Source organism: Dendrobates tinctorius, unplaced genomic scaffold (assembly GCF_039654945.1).
Source record: "Dendrobates tinctorius isolate UK_male_01 unplaced genomic scaffold, ASM3965494v1 ptg000201l, whole genome shotgun sequence".
NCBI classification, from domain to species: Eukaryota; Metazoa; Chordata; class Amphibia; order Anura; family Dendrobatidae; genus Dendrobates; species Dendrobates tinctorius.
Window position 1 is genome coordinate 12,282,678 of NW_027361868.1, and position 22,245 is coordinate 12,304,922.

Here is a 22,245-nt window from a genome sequence, read left to right on the forward strand (position 1 = left end):
AAGAAGGTGGACCCAGGTAACTATAGGCCGGTGAGTCTGACTTCTATACCAGGAAAGATCTTTGAACAAATTATTAAACAACATGTATGTCAATACCTGGATAAGAATGAAGTGATTAAACAGAGTCAGCATGGGTTTGTAACTAATAAGTCATGTCAGACTAACTTAATTTCCTTCTATGACGGTATCACTGATTGGGTGGATCAAGGAAATGCTGTAGATATAGTATATCTTGACTTCAGCAAAGCATTTGACAAAGTCTCTCATACAATCCTTATTGAAAAAATGATTAAGTATGGAATGGACAAGGCAACTGTTAGGTGGATTCATAACTGGCTTAGTGATCGGACCCAAAGAGTGGTCGTAAATGGCTGCACATCCAGTTGGAAGAATGTCTCAAGTGGGGTACCACAGGGCTCTGTCCTGGGCCCTGTATTGTTCAACATCTTTATCAACGATTTAGATGAAGGAATTGAGGGTAAACTGATTAAATTTGCTGATGACACAAAGCTAGGAGGGATAGCTAATACTAGAGAAGAGAGAGAGAGGATTCAAAAAGATTTAAATAAAGTGGAGAAGTGGGCAGCAACTAACAGAATGGTTTTTAACAGGGAGAAATGCAAAGTACTACATCTGGGCAATAAAAATGGAAAAAGCATATATAGAATGGGAGGAATAGGGCTAAGTGACAGCACATGTGAAAAAGACTTGGGTATACTAATAGATCACAGACTGAATATGAGTCAACAGTGTGATGCAGCAGCAAAAAAGGCAAATGCAATTCTAGGATGTATTAACAGAAGCATACAGTCTAGATCACGTGAAGTCATTATTTCCCTCTACTCCTCTTTGGTCAGACCTCATCTGGAATATTGTGTCCAGTTTTGGGCACCACATTTTAAAAAAGACATCAACAAACTGGAGCAAGTTCAGAAAAGAGCGACCAGAATGGTGACCGATCTGCAAACCCTGTCTTATGAGGAAAGGTTGCTGGATTTGGGAATGTTTAGTTTGCAAAAGAGAAGACTGAGAGGAGACTTAATAGCTGTCTTCAAATATCTAAAGGGCTGTCACATTGTAGAAGGATCAACTTTATTCTCATTTGCACAAGGAAAGACTAGAAGCAATGGGATGAAACTGAATGGGAGGAGACACAGATTAGATATTAGAAAAAACTTTTTGACAGTTAGAGTGATCAATGAGTGGAACAGGCTGCCACGAGAAGTGGTGAGTTCTCCTTCAATGGAAGTCTTCAAACAGAGGCTGGACAGACATCTGACTGGGATGATTTAGCGAATCCTGCTTTGAGCAGGGGGTTGGACCAGATGGCCCAGGAGGTCCCTTCCAACTCTACGATTCTATGATTCTATGATCTCACGCTGAGAAATCTTCCCTAAGCTTTGGTGTGGGCATGTTCTCCTTGCCTTTGAGTATTGCTGCCTTCTTATGCTTGGTCAACGTCATACAGGCAGAAGAAGTGCACCCCCTCAGTGAAAACTGTCTGACACCTATTTGGACTTAACTTTTTTTTTAACTCATTAGGTGCCAAATACTTTGATTGCTAATCTCTGCAATAGAGAGGCGTATATCCAGTTCAACATGAACCATTTGGTCAAACGTTCCTATTTAACTGTTCCTTTCGTTTCTTCCCAGTGGAAATATTCCTGAACACGTCATGTTCCAGCATACTGCCAGGAGGAGGAACCAACGTCGAATATGCTTTACATTCTCTTTTTGAAGCCAAAGGAAACATCATGGTGAGAGTGCTCATTTGTTTTTATGGGGTTTTCTTTTAGGGTATTTTCTTTTTTTTCAAATGATCTTTTCTCTTTTAATCAGCATGCGTACTGTACACAAAAAGAAATTATAGCTCTCATTTTACAGTCCTCCTAGTATTTTAGACTGCATCAAGGGATATTCTCATCTTAGACGTGTGTCGTATTTACAGGATATCACGTTAAAGGGAACTTTTAGCCCCTTTTAATAGCAAAACTGCAACTCCTTGATACAAGTCCAGCTACCCCTCAAAAATGCCATTCTTTTTCAATTGATCCTAGCTGCATGCTAATCCATGCCAAGTGGTCTAATGGGCTTCTGTGGACCATTCTCTAGACATAACCTGTGCCACAATCACTGCCTCTCCAGCTTTTATTATATGATGTCTCCGGTCCAACTCTTTGGCTCATGCTAGGTGTACAAGGCCTGTGCGCTAGGTGTACGTGCCTTCGTGCTAGGTGTATGAGGCCTTCGTGCTAGGTGTATGAGGCCTAAACGCTAGGGGAACAAGGGCTGCCCACTGGGGGAACGAGGGCTGAGCACTGAGGGAACGAAGGTTGGTCGCTGGGAGAACGAAGGCTGCGTGCTGGGAGAACAAGGACTGCATGCTCGGGGAATGAAGGTTGCTTGCTGGGGGCACGAGGCCTGCACGCTAGGGAAATGAGTGCCTGCGTGCTGGGGGAATGAGGACCTGCACGCTAGGGGAAAAAAAGGTTTTCGCATGAGGGGAATAAGGTCTGCGTGCTAGGAGAACAAGGCTTTTGCGCTAGGGGAACAAGGCCTGCCCAGTCTTGAGAGCTGAACCATCGGATGGCATATGAGACGTCTTCCACATCAATGAAGGCTATGGCAATTTGTGGTACGGAGTAGGTCTAGCATTCTCTGGATAATCAACACTAAGAGGAGGATGTAAATTATGTAAATTCCTAGTCCAGTATTTAGACCGATATCTGGTATCGGGTGCTACATGCAAACCAATGTCTTTGGCAATATCTTATTTGCAAATCCATATTTCGTATCTGTCAGGTAATATCTGGTGTCTTAGCTGAAATACAAAATTCCAGAGATCTGCTGTCAATCTCATTACGACATGGCTGACTGTTACTCCCTGTACATAAGGAACCAATGATGTATTCACTGTACAGGAGATGTAGATACAATAGGATGAGCCCCTTTAAATTAATGATATATATCTACATATCCGTAGATACCATTCTTCTAGCCCTTAAAGGGCTTGTATGAATTAAAAAACCTTTTATTTTTTCACAGTGCCATTCTGGTTCATAGACCATGTCTGGTATTGCAGCTTTGACTTTTACAGTCTCAAATAACTCATTTTCATGTATATGATCGAGCTTTTTTGTCATGTGGAATATGTCTTAATATAATCTGTACTATTTTATTCTTCAATTACAGACTGCGTTGGAGATGCTGCTCTTAAAAAATACTCCGAGGCTCAAAATTCACCCACTAGCGACTTACCACTATGCAGGTAATCGGCTCCAATATCCTGTGCACCCACAAACTTATATGTGTAAGGGTCTCCCTACTCTCAATGCATGAGAATCTCGTAGTGTGGCAAATCCAGGTACAATAATGTGAATCCAGCAAAAAAAAATCCTTAAGAAATTGTAGTTTATTGAAAATCCATCAAATTTCAATCCAACACGTAAAAAACGCAGACGCGTTTTGGACAACGTCTTTACTTCAAATAAAGGCAAGTTCTTAGATGTGGGATTGGATTTTAATTGATTTTCAATAAACTACAATTTTTTAAGGATTTTGTTTTGCTTGATTCACATTTTTCTCCCAACTCTCCCCCTGTAGATGTTGAATCTTAACCCCAATCCTTTTGCTCTAGAGGGAAATAAGCCACTTCCATTTTAACAATGACTTACTCCCCTCCTCCCAATGAAAATGCATGCATACTCCACCAAATCAAGCATATATGTGTCTGTAGGTAATCAGCAGCTGATAGCTATTAGAGGGCGTTTTATACAACTTAATTAGCGTTGCTAAATGCTTACATTTAATTTTCTTGTAAATGAAAGGGGTTGGACATAGTGTCGTCTGAAACATGGTGTTCATGTCTCATCAATCTTCATCAGTGGGCTGCTGGGTCTGTCTGTATTCTACCATGAAATGGAGCCCAGGACGGTGTCTGAGAACACCAGTCCCCTGCAGCTTTGCCAGGATGAGTAGTATTCCATTGATGTGGAGAATTGGCGGGCGGCCCTATCCGCTAGCTGACGCCACATGGACCAGGGATCGGACCACCAAACGCCCGCTCTCCCATTAACATGGGCACAACGCTACTTAGACAGCACAGGATGAGGGTAAACAGTGTGGCAATACTTTAGTGAACCACAAAACAGGTAGATAACACATAGAACAGTCCCAGCACAGTACACAGAGACGGTGCACATTACAGAGTCTCACCCTTCTGCTGACTCGTTGGGATAATAGCATCTGTTACTTCAGTCTCCCAGGGCCAATTACCCCACCTGTGGCACGCACAGAGAGGAGGTAACGACAAGCTTAGGAAGATGACAGTCCATTCAGGTACAAGGGCCAGTTGACCGGAAGTTCACGACCTGACGTCATCTTCCAGAGCCGACTAGCCCACCTGTGGCATGTACAGAAACAAGGTAATGACAAACTTAGGCCGGTTTCACATTTGCATTAAAGGCCGCAGCGTCGGCCTGCGCACGGCCGCCGCTAAGCCCCGCCCCCTGCCGCATGACGCTGCATGCGTCATGCGTCCCCTCTCTTTATCACTGAGGACGCAGGCCGTGCGCAGTATGCGTTTAGCGGCGCCTGCGTCCTTTTGACGGTGCGCCGAGCTCAACCAAATTGCAACAGGTTGCGTTTGGTGCTGGGCGGCGCACCGTCAAAAGGACGCAGGCGCCGCCAAAACGCATACTGCGCACGGCCTGCGTCCTCAGTGATAAAGATAGGGGACGCATGCAGCGTCATGCGTCCGGAGGCAGAGCTACCGGCGGAGGTGCGGCAGGGGGCGGGGCTTAGCGACGGCCGTCCGCAGGCTGACGCTGCGGCCTTTAACGCAAATGTGAAACCGGCCTTAGAAAGAAGACCGTCCATTCAGGTGTAAGGAGGAAGACCGGGCTGCGGGTACCTGTGCAATGCCAGGTCCGGAACTGTCGAGGCTGCGTCCAATGTTGCCGGGGGGGAATGCATGGGGAACCGGACAGGACCCATGACCTGGGGAGAGGGGGCATGGCGAGACCGGGGAGAGAGCAGGAAGCATGGGAAAAGACTTCAGCTTCCCACCGGCAGGGAGAGGAAGCAGAGGTGTACCGCGCTCCACAGAGAGAGAGAGAGTGCCACTCCCCTGGACAGGTTACCTGAGGACCCCGCGAGTCAGTGAGCACGCGGAGTGTCGGGAGCTCAGCAGAACAGTGTGTGGTGCTCGCATTGAGAAGTAAAAGCCAGGTGCAGGATCGTGAGGTGTGTTCCCCCTCCTTGGCAGTCGTGTAGCGGAGCATGCGTCGGGCAGAGACTTCTACAGCACTTCCCATCTCGGCGTTACAGATTGATGGACTAGGGGCTCAACGGGCAAAATCGGTGACCACCCGTTGCCACCAGAAGCTTGACCGTTTGTTGGCAAGTTGCACCTGAGGACGCCGTGCCGGACGTTGCCGGTATTACAACTCTCATCGGACTGCATTCGGTTAAGGACAGAGAAGTCACAATAAGTGAAGTTTATGAATAAGACTGTTGTGTTATATCATAATTCAACTGTTAATTAACTGTTATCTTCCTGCGAGGAGTTCACGATTGTTATAAATTAAACCGCACTGTGTTAGACCTTGTTGTGCATTCCCTGCGTTACTGCATCCGGGCAACTGGTTACATTTGGCGTAGTCGGCAGGATGCAGTCTGCGAACGCAGAGGCAGCAGACCAATCTCTCTTGAGTGCCCTGATATTCAGCTTGCTGCTGGGGGCCATGCTCCGCAATCTCCCAAAATTCACGGGGAGTAATTTAATGCTGTGGGACTGGACTGAGCGGGTTAAAGGCATGCTGAGGATGCACCCTATGGCTCCTGCTATGCAAGCAGAGATTGCTGTAATGACCCTGGACGGTGAGGCTTGATGTTCTGTAATGTTTTGCCCCCCCAACCCCCCCTAAGGAACGGGACACTCTGAATAAGGTGTTGCCGATTTTGGAAGAGATGCATGGGGATCCCACTGATATTGCGAATGCAATTGTTCTGCTGTGTTCAAAGAGAGGGGAATCAGTGACTCAATACATTAATGCATTGCAAGAGGTAAAAGCACATATCTCCAAACGGGATGATATGGGGCAATAGGAGTGGGTCCCCCTGATGTGATATTGAGGGATCAGTTTGTGACGGGCCTCAGGGAGGCGTCGCTGAAGCAAGCCTTGCGTTAGCGCCTGCGTGCCAAACCGCGTATGACCTTCCTAGAAATTGGGGCAGAAGCGCGCGTGAGGGAGCAGGAGCAGGGTACAGCAGCCTTGGCAGGGAAGGTCCGGAGCAATAAGGTACCCGCCTCGCCCGCGGTTGAACCAGAATGGGCCCGAGAGATCCGGAAGGAAACACGGGAAATGCGTGAAGAGTGCACCGGCCTCAGAAGGGTCCCCAGTGTAGCTCAGAATTCGCCCAGAGACAGTAGTGACTCTGAGTCCTGCTTGCTCATTGAACATCCCCAGGGAATGGGACAAGCTCATGCAGAATGGAATCCGACTAGTTTCATGTGTGGGAATGCTGGACACTATGCCCGCGGGTGTGCGAGATGGGGGCGGTCCCTACCTCGGCAGCCATTAAACTAGTGGCCTCCGTGGCCGGGGGATGCCGCGAGGCGCCCAAGAGACCAAGTAGGAGAGAGAACAGTCCCGAAAGTTTGATTTCTACAAGCCCTATCGTCTGGGCTGAAGTGAATGGGCGAGCCGTCCGTTGCTTGATTGATACTGGTTCGCAAGTGACCACCATGCCGAAAGCGTACTTTTGACGTCATTTTCCAGAAATGTCCCAGCCAGAGTGGGGCCCAGTGATCAGACCGACGGTGGCCAACCAGTTGCCCATCCCGATCACAGGGGTGGTCTGGATGGAGATTAAAGTGTGCGGAAAGGATGTGGGCCGAAAAGAAGTCGTGTTGGTCGCTGGAGATGTCGGCAGCGGGCCTGCAGTGACTTTCAGGATGAACGTACTGAAAGAAATCACAACTCTCCTGATCGTTGAGCCGCAAGAGGCCTTTCTGGACCGTTGGAGCCCGCAAACCCCCCCAGAGAAAGGTATTTCAGCAACTGATACGGGCTGCTCAGGCCCAGGAAACGTCAAGCGAAGGGAAAGTTCTGGGAAACGTGATGGTTCCTGCAGCTGCTAAACTCATTCAACCACGGTGCTCACGTTGCCAGTACGAGCCTGTACGCCTCTCAAGGGGGTGGAAGTACAGATAGAGCCAACATTGGTGTATCAGGTACCCCCAGGACTCCTCGTCGCTCAGACATTAGCCACAGTCCATGATGATAACGCTCGTCGCTCTGACATTAGCCACAGTCCATGATGATAACGTTGTGGTGTGGTGCTTCAACCTGGGAGAAGATAATCCTACCCTCCCGTCAAAGAATAGGCACGCTGATGCTCTCTCTCTCTCTCTCTCTCTCTCTCTCGAGAGAGAGAGAGAGAGAGAGAGAGTGACTCATGAGCGGCCTGAACACGACCGAAATGAAGAGTTGTACAGTAGAGATTCCTGGTTTTCGGGACCTTGGTCTGCTTGCCGGGAGAACGAAGTCTGCTTGCTGGGAGAACGAGGTCTACTTGCTGGGAGAACGAGGTCTGCTTGCTGGGAGAACGAGGGGGAATGAGGTCTGCTCGCTGGGGGAGCGAGACTTGCACAGGCATGAGAGTTGAACAGTCTGTGCAGATGGCATACTGTATATGTAGAAGATGTCATCCACATCAATGAAGGCTATGGCACTTGCTGGCACAGAGTAGGTCTGTAGCATTCTCTACTGCCCATTACATTCGGAGTCGATCCAAAAGTGTTAAAATCGTCTGTAAACCCTGACGGTGTCCTAGAAATAATGTGGTTCTGTGTCGTACATGGGCAATAACTAAGTACTGATATAAATAAGCTGGATTACTGATTTTTGGGGCTTCTTGTTTTCTGTACACCTATTACCAGCATCGCTATCCGGCAGCCATCAGTTCTAAATACAAGGTTCAGTTGTGGGTTTATAACTTTATTATATCAGGCAACCCAAGCCAATCTGACTGACCACAAAACTATGACTACGCCATAAAATTTCAACCACAAAGATGTCACCCAATACCACAAGTAACCTGCAAAATGAACATCTCCAGAGGGAGATCACATAATAACCACACAAAGCCGAAGATTAGTAAATTACCTACTGATAGGTCTTTAATGATGGATGAAATGAGGTACCCTCATTCCCAATTCTTCTCCATTCATAGAGTAATGATATTTTCCAACACAAATATCCTCCCTGATTGGTAAGAGGAGGTAAAAACTTAGATAGAAGTTATGTGTCTCTCCCCGAGGATCACTAGAAGTATACAGCAGTGGAGATGACAGTAAAGCTTTGTACATATCAAATAGCTGCCAGCCCAACTAATTTGACGGTGCTACTTCTCCCTCCACCCACATACACATGCACTCTTGGTTTGAGCGTGCATGTGTAGGGAGAGGGAGTAAGTCACTGGTAGACTCCTGTCTGTACAAGGATCAGCCATAGGACTTGTTCACACGCTGTGTTTTTGCTGTGGGGGGGGGGGTTCTGCACATTTTTGCCTTGGAAAAAATGCAATGTTTTTACAGTACCAGCATAATGAATTAGATTTCTGCAGTCTCATGCATCTGCAAATACTCTACAATGTTCTCATAGACTTCCGGTTTCTTACTACGTTTCAACCCATGTTCATGACTCTGAAAAAAACAGGACTCAGAGCTGCCGTCACTTATCAGATGGAGTCAAAAACCTGCAGCTTAGGACTCTCCTTGTCCTGAAATTCCAGGCAGCCATGCTGTATGGAATAATGGTCAATTTTTTCACTTTCAACTAAACCCTTATACCCATATCATTCTGAGAGTTGACACCTGTGCACACTGTGAATCTGCTGCGCAGTAATTTACACACATCAGCACCGCCATGCAAGTTTGCTTCAAAAAACTTCAAATATTTAAAAAAATAAAAAAATCATGATTTCAGTTACAACAATGTAATGCGTCTCTGACTTATAAGATGGAAATAGAGATCAAATAGAGTCCACAGATCCATTTTATGGATAAATGAAGTCAGGTGGGGGAACTTCTAAGTCACAATTTTGGGGCTTTAGACCGAAGTCCCCAATGGATTCATGAAACTAGCCGGACACATGATGTACAACATTCATCCGATTTAATAACAGTGATGATGACTGATCAGCAATTTGCGTTTATTTTTTATCAATTGTTTTATTGTTTTTTTGTATACGTTTTACTTTTTTTTGTTTGTTTGTTTTTTGTTTCTTTTACATAACATTCTATCAATGTGCATACATTGTTTTCAGTTTTACACATTCTGTCTTTTTTGGATCCTTGCCCCAGTTTGCATTGAATTAAAGAAAAATGTATTTTTTCTGCGCAAAAGACATGTCAGAATGACACAGAGAACAATGGTAAGGTGATGGCAGCCGGAGCTTTTTACAGTGACCGTGCGCTGACACCGAGGAGCACATCCTTCCCATTACTTATCACCTTGTGAGCAGGTTCTACTGATCCTCTGTGATACAAGTCCCCAGTGATGTAGGCGGTAACTCCTCTCAGCGTCTGCCTCATAATAAAGCCTTTCGTTATCAGTGTCACTGTGGATCCATTGCACCAAGGTGGTAACAGAACCCTTTCTAGATGTAGATAGTCATTAGTATTTTATCATAGTCTGATACACCTGGATGGAAGAACATCATGAGGATTGCAAAATGTGAACATCGGTTCCAACAACGTAAATTCCCCTCAAAAAGAATAAGTCATGAGATTCATGATGCTCAATCCCCAGGCAGCAAGAATCAGCCACTGAATGCGCTATTGCGGCCTTGTATATGGACTATGTGTCTCGGATGACTAGTCTGAGGCCGGTTCCCGGCAGCTTCTCACCACCACGCTGCACTAGACCGACAGGTCTCTCGCTGTACATGCAGATGTGGAGAGACTTGCCAGTATTGGGGGATGGATGTGAAGTACCCCCATGACAGCTACATGTTGGAACCCATTACAATACGGTCACACGATCATCTTGCCACGTCTTGAGCCTTCGACTGACTCTCTTTATTCTTTCCTTTTTTCAGGATCAGACCACTGGACCAACAATGAGAAGAAGAGTTTTAACAAAGCATTAAACACCTGCAATAAAGATTTCTACCATGTGCAGAAAATGGTAAATACTTCCTTTTGTTGTATAGAATATAGTAAAATTCTGACAATCCAGCGTATGGTCAACTGAAATACTGATAATCCTGCATTGGAGATCTTGCCAAGAAAAACAGCGAGTGGCTATTGATGGCTGTCGAGTTTTATACTTATAATGTAGATTTTATTTTTACTTGTGTATTATTAGAAATTACCTAATATTAATCTGTCCATGGAAGATAAGAACAGAAGCAGGAATGTCCTGTGATGCTGGAGAAACAAATCGTGCTGTTGTCCTCCTGCATAAGTGATGGAAGCCAGGCGGGTCATACATTTTACTCTATCACTTCATTGGGGGACTCAGGAGAACATGGGTGTATGCTGCTGTGGCTATAAGGCTGACACTAGGCAAAAAAGTTATCTCCTCCTCAGAAGGGGACATCAGCCGACTGGCACAAAGCTAATCAGTTTTAGCTTAGTGTCAGTAGGAGGCAGACACGGTCTGTTCCCAGACCCGTTTTTACCTTAGGTTTTCTTGTTGTGTTTTATTAATCTTTTTCCTTTGTTTTTCTGATTCTTCTACTTTGGGAAAAAGGGTGTAACCACTCATTCTGTCTTCCCTCTTAAGAGACTGAGAGAACAGTGTGGTCTGATCCACATCGTACCCTCTCTGGTCTGCAAGGCAAGACCGGACCCCCCTAAAACAGCAAGTGTCTCAGGGCTGCCTTGACGAAGGGTCCTTGCCTCCCCCCCAGCCCACTCCTGTAGCGAGATGATGCCAGGAGGAAGACGAACGTTGTTTCCCACTGACCCCACCCCTCCCCATTCAGAGCGTTTGATACCGTCTTCTGCGCTGTCCAGGACTTCGACTGTGCAGGATAGAAGATGTACCTATCCCAACAATCCCCTCAACCGGGGCTCATGATGGTGTCTTCTGGACTGTGAAGAAAGAGTCGGAACCTCGTCTAGACGAGGTATCCATGCCTTCCACAGTGGCGGGGGCTCCAGGACAGGAATCTCCAGGGGGTTCACAAGCCTCTCCCTGCTCCGGCCCTACGAGAGTAGTTCTCCTCTCAAATATAGTCCCTGGCATCCCGAGAACTTCTTCCCTGACTGACTGCGCTCCCCTCATGCGTCCCAAACAATCATTGTCACAAGGGTTTTTCCCCGCTTTTTCTCCTATTGCAGTGCTCCTTTTTGATTCTTCAGCATGTGCTCTCAGCGCACCTCTCTCGCCCCCGCCTCCCTTCTCTTTCCAGTGCCTGGTTGCGATCACCTCTATCAGGTGAGTCTTGGATCTAGCGGCCCTCTAGTACTGCTCCCCTATTCTTGTCCTCCACCAGGACAAGGTGATTCTACAACCAGTTCCTTTCATTCTCCCCAAGGTGGTTTCTCCATTCCATCTCAACGAGGACATTGTCCTTCCATGCCTCTGTCTGTCCCCATCCTATCCTCTGGAACAATCCGTCCACAAACTGGATCTTGTCAGAGCTTTACATCTGTACATCTCAAGAACAGTATCCTTCAGAGGCTCTGATTCCTTGTTTGTGATTCATGAAGGTCATTAAAAGTGACCTCCTGCCTCCAGGGTCACTATCGCTCTCTGGATCCACTTTGCCATACTAGAGTCATATTGAGTCAAGAATAGAAAACCCCCACTGGGAGGGCTTCCTGGACCGTTCGCCACCAGGCCTCTGCGACCCAGATCTGCAAGGCCGTTACCTGGTCTTCCCTTCATACCTTTTCCAAATTCTACAGGGTGTCGCCTCGGCTGATGCGAGCCTAGACAGATAGGTTCTGCAGGTGACGGTTGTCTGTCACCTGACCTGATCTGGGCATTTTCTTCTGTTCCCTCCCTCGAGACTTCTTTAGGACTGACTATAGTTTCGTGTGTCCCCCAATGAAGCGAGGATTTTGTGTACTCAATGTAAAATCTCTTACTTGGAGCCTTCATTGGGGGACATAGCACCCTCCATTGTTTGTGCCTCTTTTGGGCCTGTTTACGGTTGTTTTATTGTCGCTTCTCCTACTGCTTTCTTACTTACTGATTAAATTCGGGCATGTTGGTGAATGTACCGTGCTGAGGAGAAGCTAACTTTTCTTGCCTAATGTCAGCCTCCAACAGCAGCCTACACCCACGGTCTCCTGTGTCCCCCAATGAACGCTCCGAGAAAGAGATTTAAAGGTGAGTATCCTCTTATGTAACATAAACAATACATTGTGTATGTGACGCTTACCCAAAATTTATAAGGCTGGGGGTAACTTACTGGTCCCAGGGGGTTGACCACAAGAACAGGGACTTGCAGCTCTATGTGAATGCATAACCTTGGCTGCATTTATTGTCAGTGGTGGGACTTCTTCAAATAGTTGGGAGCTGTACTCTGCACCTGTGCTCCATTCAAGATACGGTGGCAGAGTCCTTTTCTCATGGTTCCAGAGCCATGTTTTTGGAATCATTGGGGGTCCCAGTGATCAGGTCCCCAGAGATCGGCAAAGCTATCTACTGTCCTATGGATACCGGATAACTTTGAATTTTGGGAATTATTTTTCCATTAGAATAAATCAATGATTCCTAAATAGTTACCCAGAATAATACGCAACTTCTATTGCCCTCACACGTCTATGTTTCTGGTACATGTGGCGTCCGTTTTCACATGTATCACTCACCCATTATACTTTATGGGGCTACAAACGTGTGTATTTCCACACAGACTGTGTGTCCTTGTGACCCACACGTAGACATTTCCGTTTTTTTCTGGCTGCACGAATGACAATACGTACCGCACACACGCAAATAAAAAGTTTTTTAAAAAACCACACACAAAAAATACTTTATTTAAATAAACAATGTCCGACACTTTCCCTGGCTCACCACTTTATTTAAAAAAACAGAATCTCACAAAGGTCCGCCAAAGTCAACTGAATCCGACGTAGTCCAGCGAATGGAAACCTGAAAAGAACATAAACACAAAACACAGACAAATAAGACAGACACTTTTCCTCATTCACCACTCTATTGAAAAAAAAAAGTTCCCACTCAGGTGGGAAGGAGCTGATATCCCTACTTTTGAAGAACTACAAGCAATAGATTCCTCACAAAAAACTTTCATGGGTAGAATCTGAACAACTGAGATCTTTTGTAAACTTACAAAAATAAAGGGGGACGGCACTCTATACGCTCCTCACCTACTCCACTTGATGGATTGGTCCTACCAGATTCACCACCACGTGACGTTATATGATGATACGCCTTATTTATAGTTTGTCGAGTTAGACATCGCCCACAGCGGGTCTCAACGTTATTTACTCTTGGGAAGCAGAGTTTGGCTCTACCCTCTCAGGAGAAGATGTATAAAAAGCATACAAGATTTAGAGAAATTCGCCGCGTCCAAACGGAAGTAGATAAAAGATTTTAATATATTACCTGAAATAGTTCATGGTTTTATGGCTTTTCAGTAAAGACCTTTTACTTTTATCTACTTCTGTTTGGACGTGACGAATTTCTCAAATTTTGTCTACTATTGCTGAGCACACCAGCGAAATTCCTGGCACCCATCCCGCATCCAGCTGATATACAAAGAAGGTGGTGAGCCCTGTTGTTTTTTTATATATAAAAAGCATATTTGTTAACCCGCAAAATGTCTTCGGTTGGGTTTACACAAGAAAAATAATGATAAGATTGTGACAAGGTGGTACACGTTTCCCATAAAATTGGATGTGATTTTTCCCTGTGTATCCATGTTGGAGCTGTGGAACAGAGAAAGGTGCGATGCTACATATTTGATGGGAACGTGATAAAATAAAGCTTTTTTTGGGGGAGTATTTTCTGCAGTCCATAAGATTACTGGAGAAGGAATCAACCCTGTCCAGGCTTCCCGGTTCGATTAGAGCTCAAAAACGTAGACTCTTATGATTCTGTTTAACTGCGGCTCAGTGATACTTAGACACTGGGCTCAACAGGAGTTCCATCCTTCATGGAGTGGCAACAAGAGCTTTCACATATGTCATATGGAGGATTTATCTGCTAAAGCCTCTGAGAAAATACTAAATTTGTCCGTCTTTGACAACCATGGTCTCTCTTTAGAGATTCTCCCAAATTCCAATCCCTATTTTAAACATAAGACCTCAAATAAATTTCTTAAATACAGCAGAAAAGTAGAAGTATTTTTCGTATTACAAAAGTTTAATTGTTAATTTTTTTGTACTCTACTTTGTATGGGGTCCTGTGTGGCCTTGTACTCATTCCTCTTTTCTATATTGTTTCTTTTAATGCTGTATTTGAAAAATTTCTCTTTAATAAACTTAGATTAAACAAAGTTAAGTCCAGATCAATCCACAAGATCCAGTACGATAAAAAAAAATGTACAAAATACAGGCCTGATTATCTATTGCATTTTTATTTTTTTTGTTTTGGTAATTTAACCCATTTTTGATTTGCGTCAAATTCTCCTATTTTTAAGCATCTTTAATGTGTTCACTTGTGTGTTTTTTTGTTTTTTGTTTCTTTTTTATGTTCTCCAATGTGGGCTTGTTTTTCAGATATTTGCAGCCTATTCATCAATTGCGACTTTTTTAAAAATGGAAATGTTCTCCGGTCCCCACCCCTGCACTGTAATGATTTTAATAAGGCCTGACATTTTTTTTTTGTGGGACGGGACTCAAATTTTGCGAGGTGTATATTTTTGCTCTAATAAGGCAGAAAAAAAAGAGTAGAGACAAAAATAAACAGCATTTTTTATTTTTGCGCAAAATTCATAAATAAGAACTTGGCACTCAAAGAAGGGAGCAAATAACACTGCAAAAAAAAGTGTCTTAAAGAAAAAAAAAAGGCAAATGTTAAATCAAGCCCAAAATTTATTTCCTTTTTTTTAAACTCCAGAAAAAGCACCTCCAAAAAGCTTGTATCTGTTCCTGATTACCAACAAGTGAAGGCAGATTATCTGATTCTGGGTGTAGTTTTTTGGGGGAGGTCTTTACGTGGTTGTATTGCACACTGTCCTATCATCATTTGATATTCCAGTGCAGATAGAACATAAAGCTCGCTCCACAACATTGCTTATTTCTGCTTTTCATATACCCATTTGATATTCCAGATTATATGATAATCTGTCACTTATCAGATCCCATTAATGTCACAATAAACCAATTTTACATTCTAATATTCATGATATAAGCAACATAGCAGCAGGTTCAGAGCCCAGTGGGCTGCATGTGCAGAGTTCACAAGGATGACATGACATTAGATAGCCCCTCATGTATAGGTGATAGCTCTGCGCCAGACCTGACTGACACAAGGATAAAGTGCTTTGATAAATGCAGGGTTCATCCCCGGTGCAGAGATGGCCATCAGTCTCATTTCCTGTCGACAAAATCTATGAACAATGGTTGTGATGTGCATGGGATGGGTATGAGAAAATAACAGCAACTGATGTTGAACTTAGACTTTGTGCACAGTACAATAAAAAAGTTCACAGCGTACCCGTTCTTTCACGCAAAACCTGTAGTAGTAAAGTGTGATCTTGCGGCTCTCACCCTCACAACAGTGTAAAACTGCTTGGTGCACATACCAATGTCGAGGAACTGTCACAATTTTTACAATCTGTAACTTCCCATCCACGCCTTTTTAGTAGGTGATTCCTTTCCATCGTCATATAGTCAGAACTATAGGTGCTGTAACTTCCTTTCCCTCACATCCCCGCATGCTTTGCTCTAGCTATTGTCCAGTGGTTTGCTTGCTCTGAACTTAAACGCAACCCTATTGTTATGCAGAAAATCAAGGCTTCGCCTGCACTTGATATAAAAAAAAGAGACAAAGACCCATATCACTTACAACCGAGAGACGAGAGACAAGACCTGTCCCTCCACTTCCTATAGAGGGGCAAAGACCCATCCTCTTACTTCCTGTAGAGAGGCAATGACCTCCCCTCCACTTCCTGTAGAAGGACAAAGACCCACTGCCACTTCCTGTAGAGGGGCAAAGACCTTCCCCACCACTTCCTGTAAAGGGGCAAAGGCCAGCCCCCTACTTCCTGTAGAGGGACAAAGACTCTCCCCTATTTCCTGTAGAGGGGCAAAGACCAGTCCCCACTTCCTGAATAGGCACATAGGCCACCACCCCCACTTCCTGTAGAGGGGAAAATACCAGCCCCCTACTTCCTGTAGAGGAACAAAGACTCTCCCCTACTTCCTGTAGATGGGCAATGAACTCCCCCCCACTTCCTGTAGAAGGGCAAAGAACCACCGCCTCTTCCTGTAGAGAGGCAAAGACATGCCCTGCCTCTTCCTGTTCAGGGGCAAAGGCCAGTCCCCTACTTCTTGTAGAGGGACAAAGACTCTCCCCTACTTCCTGTAGAGGGGCAATGACCAGCCCCCCACTTCCTGAAAAGGGACAAAGACCCACCCCCACTTCCTGTAGAGGTGAAAAGAACAGCCCACTACTTCCTGTAGAGAAACAAAGACTCTCCCCTACTTCCTTTATTTTGGCAAAGACCAGCCCCCCACTTCCTGTAGAGGGACACAGACCCACCCCCACTTCCTGTAGAGGGACATAGACCAACCCCCACTTCTTGTAGAGGGGCAAAGACCCGCCCCCACACTCACTTTCTGTAGTGGGATAAAGACAAACTTAAGACCTCCTGATTAATGACTGTTCATGCCTGCGGGATTGACTCAACGCTGGCTCAAACTGTGTGCTGCTAATGATGCATTACGGGGCATGTTCGCCTTTATTGTATTGGAAGTGCAGCTGTGCTGAAGCGCCTCAGTGATCCACCTATCCTCAGGTCTATGCTTACAAGCTCAATAGAGAAGAGAGCTTGTAAGCACTATGCATGTTCGACCAACGCTGCTAGAAGGATTCCCATGGCCACAAGCAGTAATTAAAAAATAATAAAGATTTAGGAAGAATGGAGCCAAAGTTTAATAGATAAATTACCCTTACAAAATAATTTTCCTCGTATTGAAGCCCCTAGATTGGCCCCCACAATGTATGATGCTAACAAAAGTGCCCTCCAAACACAGTATGATACCCCTCCACAGTACCCTCCACATACACGGCATGATGGCTGTTTGGTACCCCCCTCCACCATCCCAGGAAAGTATGGGGACCACAGCTGTGTTCTCGACACAACCCTCCACACAGCATAATGGGCCCCCACATAGTCCTCCATACAGAATAATGGGCCCCCACATATTCCTCCATACTGAATAACGGCCGCACATAGTCCTCCATACAGTATAATGGGCTCCACAGTAAAATAAATAAATGCTCACTGCTCTCCAATCCCCAAGTGTTCTGGTCTTGGCAGCAAACGCTCCGAAGCTCTTCACTGCTCGGCACAGTGAGAATGAAATGGTGATGTTATCTTGCGCCTGCTGCACTGATACATCAGATGCAGAAGAAAAGCAGATGGCTTCCCTCTTCCCTTCTGGGGGAGGTGAAGCAGTGTCGGCGTTGCGGGCCATATTTAATCCCCATGCAAGCCAGAGTTTGACATGTATGCTGTAGAGGGATGAAGACCCATCCCCCACTATCTGTAATCTGTCTTTGTTGATAGTGATGGATTACAACTGACAACAGGCAGCGAACAGTATGTTCCACTGATGGGTGACTCCCAATTCCCGGCACCTACGTGTGGATTTTCAGGGATAAGGCATAATTTATAAAGCAATTTACTGATTGGTTAATACATTATTTACTACATGAGATCAAGTTGTCTGAAATTATATCACCCACCTCTTTCTTCTGATATGTTCTCTTTACCAATTGTTTCCCGATCTTCTCTCTGTGTAGCATGGTCGATATTGTTGCTACAAATCCTCACAAATTGTGCTTTGCATGTACGGGGGCTGTGATAACTGTCATACGTCAAGGGGTTATTTTCGTCGATCGGCTTGGAGTAGATTGTGGTGGATAGTGTTATCTGTAGCCCGACTCAACAAAACATCCAATCTAGTCCAACTGAAGTGTAAACTTTATCCGATCTTGGCATGAATTCAAATACTCCAGAAAATGTCAATTTCAGGTCATAACAGGAATACGTCATAAATATGCCGAAACCAAGACTGGTGCGATTGATATCTTTTTTTGATTATTTGTGGATGGAGGTCCGGTCTATGTGCGGCCCATCAGGTTTTTCCACATCAAACACCCCCAGTCGTGGGGAACAGAAAAGAGCCTTCCCCAAACTGTTCCCACAAAGCTGGGAACTATAGTTCAAAATGCCTTGTATGCTGTAGTATTAAGATTTCCCTGATAACAATCCCATAGCATTTTCCCTCCTCCACCAAACTGTGCACAATGCAGCCAAGCAAAGCAGGTAATGTTCTACTATCATTTACCAAACCCAGACTTCTCCGTCATACTGCGAGATAGAGAAGAGTGACCAGTGACAGCCCAGAACTCGTCTCCGCTGCTCCAGAGTCCAGAGGTGGCAGCTTTACACCACTTGATCCAACGCTTGGCATTGCGCTTGGTGGTATAAGGCTTCCATTTGCTTGACCACAGAAATCCATGCAGTGAAGCTCCTCACGTGCAGTTTTTATGTTTTTCCTTCAATTGTGTTTTAAGTCTTTGATCTCTGTATAATTTGAATGTTTTATTCAAGACCTAAATGACAACTAATAAATACAGTCATATGTAAAAGTTTGGGCACCCCTATTAATGTTAACCTTTTTTTTTTAATAACAATTTTGGTTTTTGCATGAGCTATTTCAGTTTCATATATCTAATAACTGATGGACTCAGTTATATTTCTGGATTCAAATGAGGTTTATTGTACTAACAGAAAATGTGCAATCTGCATTTAAACAAAATTTGACCGGTGCAAAAGTATAGGCACCCTTATCATTTTCTTGATTTGAACACTCCTAACTACTTTTTACTGACTTCCTGAAGCACTAAATTGGTTTTGTAACCTCATTGAGCTTTGAACTTCATAGCCAGGTGTATCAAATCATGAGAAAAGGTATTTAAGGTGGCCACTTTGAAGTAGTTCTCCTATTTGATTCTCCTATGAAGAGTGGCATCATGGGCTCCTCAAAACAACTCTCAAATGATCTGAAAACAAAGATTATTCAACATAGCTTTTCAGGGGAAGGATACAAAAAGTTGTCTCAGAGATTTAACCTATCAGTTTCCACTGTGAGGAACATAGTAAGGAAATGGAAGAACACAGGTACAGTTCTTGTTAAGCTCAGAAGTGGCAGGCCAAGAAAAATATCAGAAAGGCAGAGAAGAAGAATGGTGAGAACAGTCAAGGACAATCCACAGACCACCTCCAAAGACCTGCAGCATCATCTTGCTGCAGATGGTGTCACTGTGCATCGGTCAACAATACAGCGCATGCATAACGCCTTTTTGTATGACCAAACAACTCAATCTTTGTTTCATCAGTCCACAGGACCTTCTTCCAAAATGTAACTGGCTTGTCCAAATGTGCTTTTGCATACCTCAGGCGACTCTGTTTGTGGCGTGCTTGCAGAAACGGCTTCTTTCGCATCACTCTCCCATACAGCTTCTCCCTGTGCAAAGTGCGCTGTATTGTTGACCGATGCACAGTGACACCATCTGCAGCAAGATGATGCTGCAGGTCTTTGGAGGTGGTCTGTGGATTGTCCTTGACTGTTCTCACCATTCTTCTTCTCTGCCTTTCGGATATTTTTCTTGGCCTGCCACTTCTGGGCTTAACAAGAACTGTACCTGTGTTCTTCCATTTCCTTACTATGTTCCTCACAGTGGAAACTGACAGGTTAAATCTCTGAGACAACTTTTTGTATCCTTCCCCTGAAAAGCTATGTTGAATAATCTTTGTTTTCAGATAATTTTAGAGTTGTTTTGAGGAGCCCATGATGCCACTCTTCATAGGAGAATCAAATAGGAGAACTACTTGCAAGTGGCCACCTTAAATACCTTTTCTCATGATTTGATACACCTGGCTATGAAGTTCAAAGCTCAATGAGGTTACAAAACCAATTTAGTGCTTCAAGAAGTCAGTAAAAAGTAGTTAGGAGTGTTCAAATCAAGAAAATGATAAGGGTGCCCATACTTTTGCACCAGTCAAATTTTGTTTAAATGCAGATTGCACATTTTCTGTTAGTACAATAAACCTCATTTGAATCCAGAAATATAACTGAGTCCATCAGTTATTAGATATATGAAACTGAAATACCTGTTGCAAAAACCAAAATTGTTATAAAGAAAAAAGGTTAACATTAATAGGGGTGCCCAAACTTTTACATATGACTGTATGTTTTGTTATTCTTGGATATTCGGGTACCCCACCCCCCCCGTGACTCTTATGCAAATTCCATGGTTTGCCCAGTACAACAAATGCTGCCTATAGTCCTCATGGCACCATGTTACTGTTGTTTTCTAGATAAAGACAAAGAGCGTGTCGCAGTGCGTTGAATACTATTACACCTGGAAGAAGATCCTGCCCATGGGCCGCAGACACAGGACTCGCCTCATTGACCCCCATGAAGAAGATACAGTGAGTGGGCTTCTAGTGGGGGCATGGATGCAACATATTTTCATATTGGGAAAAGTTGTGATTGCACCAGCCAATGAAGACAAGCGCTAAAGTACAACAAAACCCTAGTACCACATCTCAAGATGTTTTGTGATTGAGGTTTTAGGTTTTTCTCTTTTTTTCCCCCCATATTTTGAAGATTCTGTTCACTGGTTTCTTTAAAAAATCTGAGACAATTAATACGGAGGCCCTTATAGATCAACACCCCCTCTACAAATCACTGCAGAATTAGGTTATCTTCACACTCACCAGGTTTGCTTGGTGGAATCTCTGTAGAAAATCTGGAAGAAGCCACACAGAAATCCACTGCAGAAAACCCACACGAAATCCTACAGATTTTCGTGTGGACTTGCTGTTGCAGATCACCTAAAGTGGGAAAAAAACACTATACCCGCCTCCCTGGTGCTTCTTTAGTAACACTCTTCTGGCCAGTTGTCAGTCTCTGGACATTGGGCCTTCAGGGATATCATCATGTGTGGTCAATGCAGCCAGCAGGAGGTCATCGTTGGAGGCCCGGTGTGCAGAGGCCATTTGGGATTAGAGGGGTTTAGTGGGGATTTTTATGTTTTAAATTCTAAGTGAATTTGGTTTCTTTTCAGATCCTGCAAATTTTGCTGCGGATCCGAGAGTAATCCAATTTTTCATTGAACTGAAATTCACTCCGAAACATATTTTAAAACTTTACTAGATGTAATTTCTTTTTTTACACATACTGTGAATCTGTTCTTTTTTTTTTTTTACATCAGAGCTTGCATTGACAAATACAATTTATTTTCTAGAGCAGTGTGGATGATATTGATGAGGAAGATGGGGGTGATCACAGAAAGTATGAAGCCCAGTATGAGCCAGTGCAGAAAGCTCCAGACCTGCTACATCCAGCGGAGGCCGACCATTCTCTCCCTGTGACTCCCGGCCCTCCAGCTGGTACCTTTATGTGCGAAATGGGAAACTGTGGAGCTGTAAGGCCATGATTTTACTTATCTTCCTATCATCCCATCATTAGTGGGACAATATACTTTTGAGACATGCCGCCTTAGTCCATTCAAAAACAGTATTTGACCATTTCTCAATTTTGCTCTGTGGTTTCCAGATATTCTGCTCCAGACAGGCTTTGAATGGCCATGCTCGCATTCATGGAGGAACTACTACCCCGGCCAAGATGTTTACAGCTACTAATACAGGAAGACCCAAGCCAGGCACCCAGAGCGAACACTGTTCAGTGAAGAGCTCCCCAGCGCATAGCACCACCAGCGGAGAGACCGATGCGACATCAGTATTCCCATGTAAACTGTGTGGCAAGTATGTATCTGCGTAAGCCTTCCCTGAATGTGAGGGCTCTAGAATAAAAGGCTGAGGCTATGGCCTGTTTCACACTTCAGTTTTTTTACGTCAGTCAAAATCCGTCGTTTCGCAAAAAAAAAAAACGGATCCGCCATTTTTTTGGCGGATCTTTTTTTTTTTCCATTGACTTGCATTGCGGCGGATTTTGACGGATGGTCATCTGTTGCATCCGTTTTTTGACGGATCCGTCAAAATTTGGCGTCCACT

At 44.6% G+C, this 22,245-nt stretch overlaps 1 protein-coding gene across 2 annotated transcripts in view; it reads left to right on the top strand.

Annotated features, from left to right (window-relative positions):
- TRERF1 (transcriptional regulating factor 1) overlaps positions 1 to 22,245 on the top strand; it is a 213,170-nt gene that overhangs the window by 175,689 nt on the left and 15,236 nt on the right. For both annotated transcript variants that reach the window (XM_073553435.1, XM_073553436.1), the window contains 6 exons: positions 1,654 to 1,757; positions 3,193 to 3,268; positions 10,108 to 10,196; positions 20,545 to 20,658; positions 21,477 to 21,656; positions 21,788 to 21,996. In XM_073553435.1, coding sequence (XP_073409536.1) covers positions 1,654 to 1,757; positions 3,193 to 3,268; positions 10,108 to 10,196; positions 20,545 to 20,658; positions 21,477 to 21,656; positions 21,788 to 21,996 — 772 coding nt within the window. The remainder of the gene's footprint in view (positions 1 to 1,653; positions 1,758 to 3,192; positions 3,269 to 10,107; positions 10,197 to 20,544; positions 20,659 to 21,476; positions 21,657 to 21,787; positions 21,997 to 22,245) is intronic.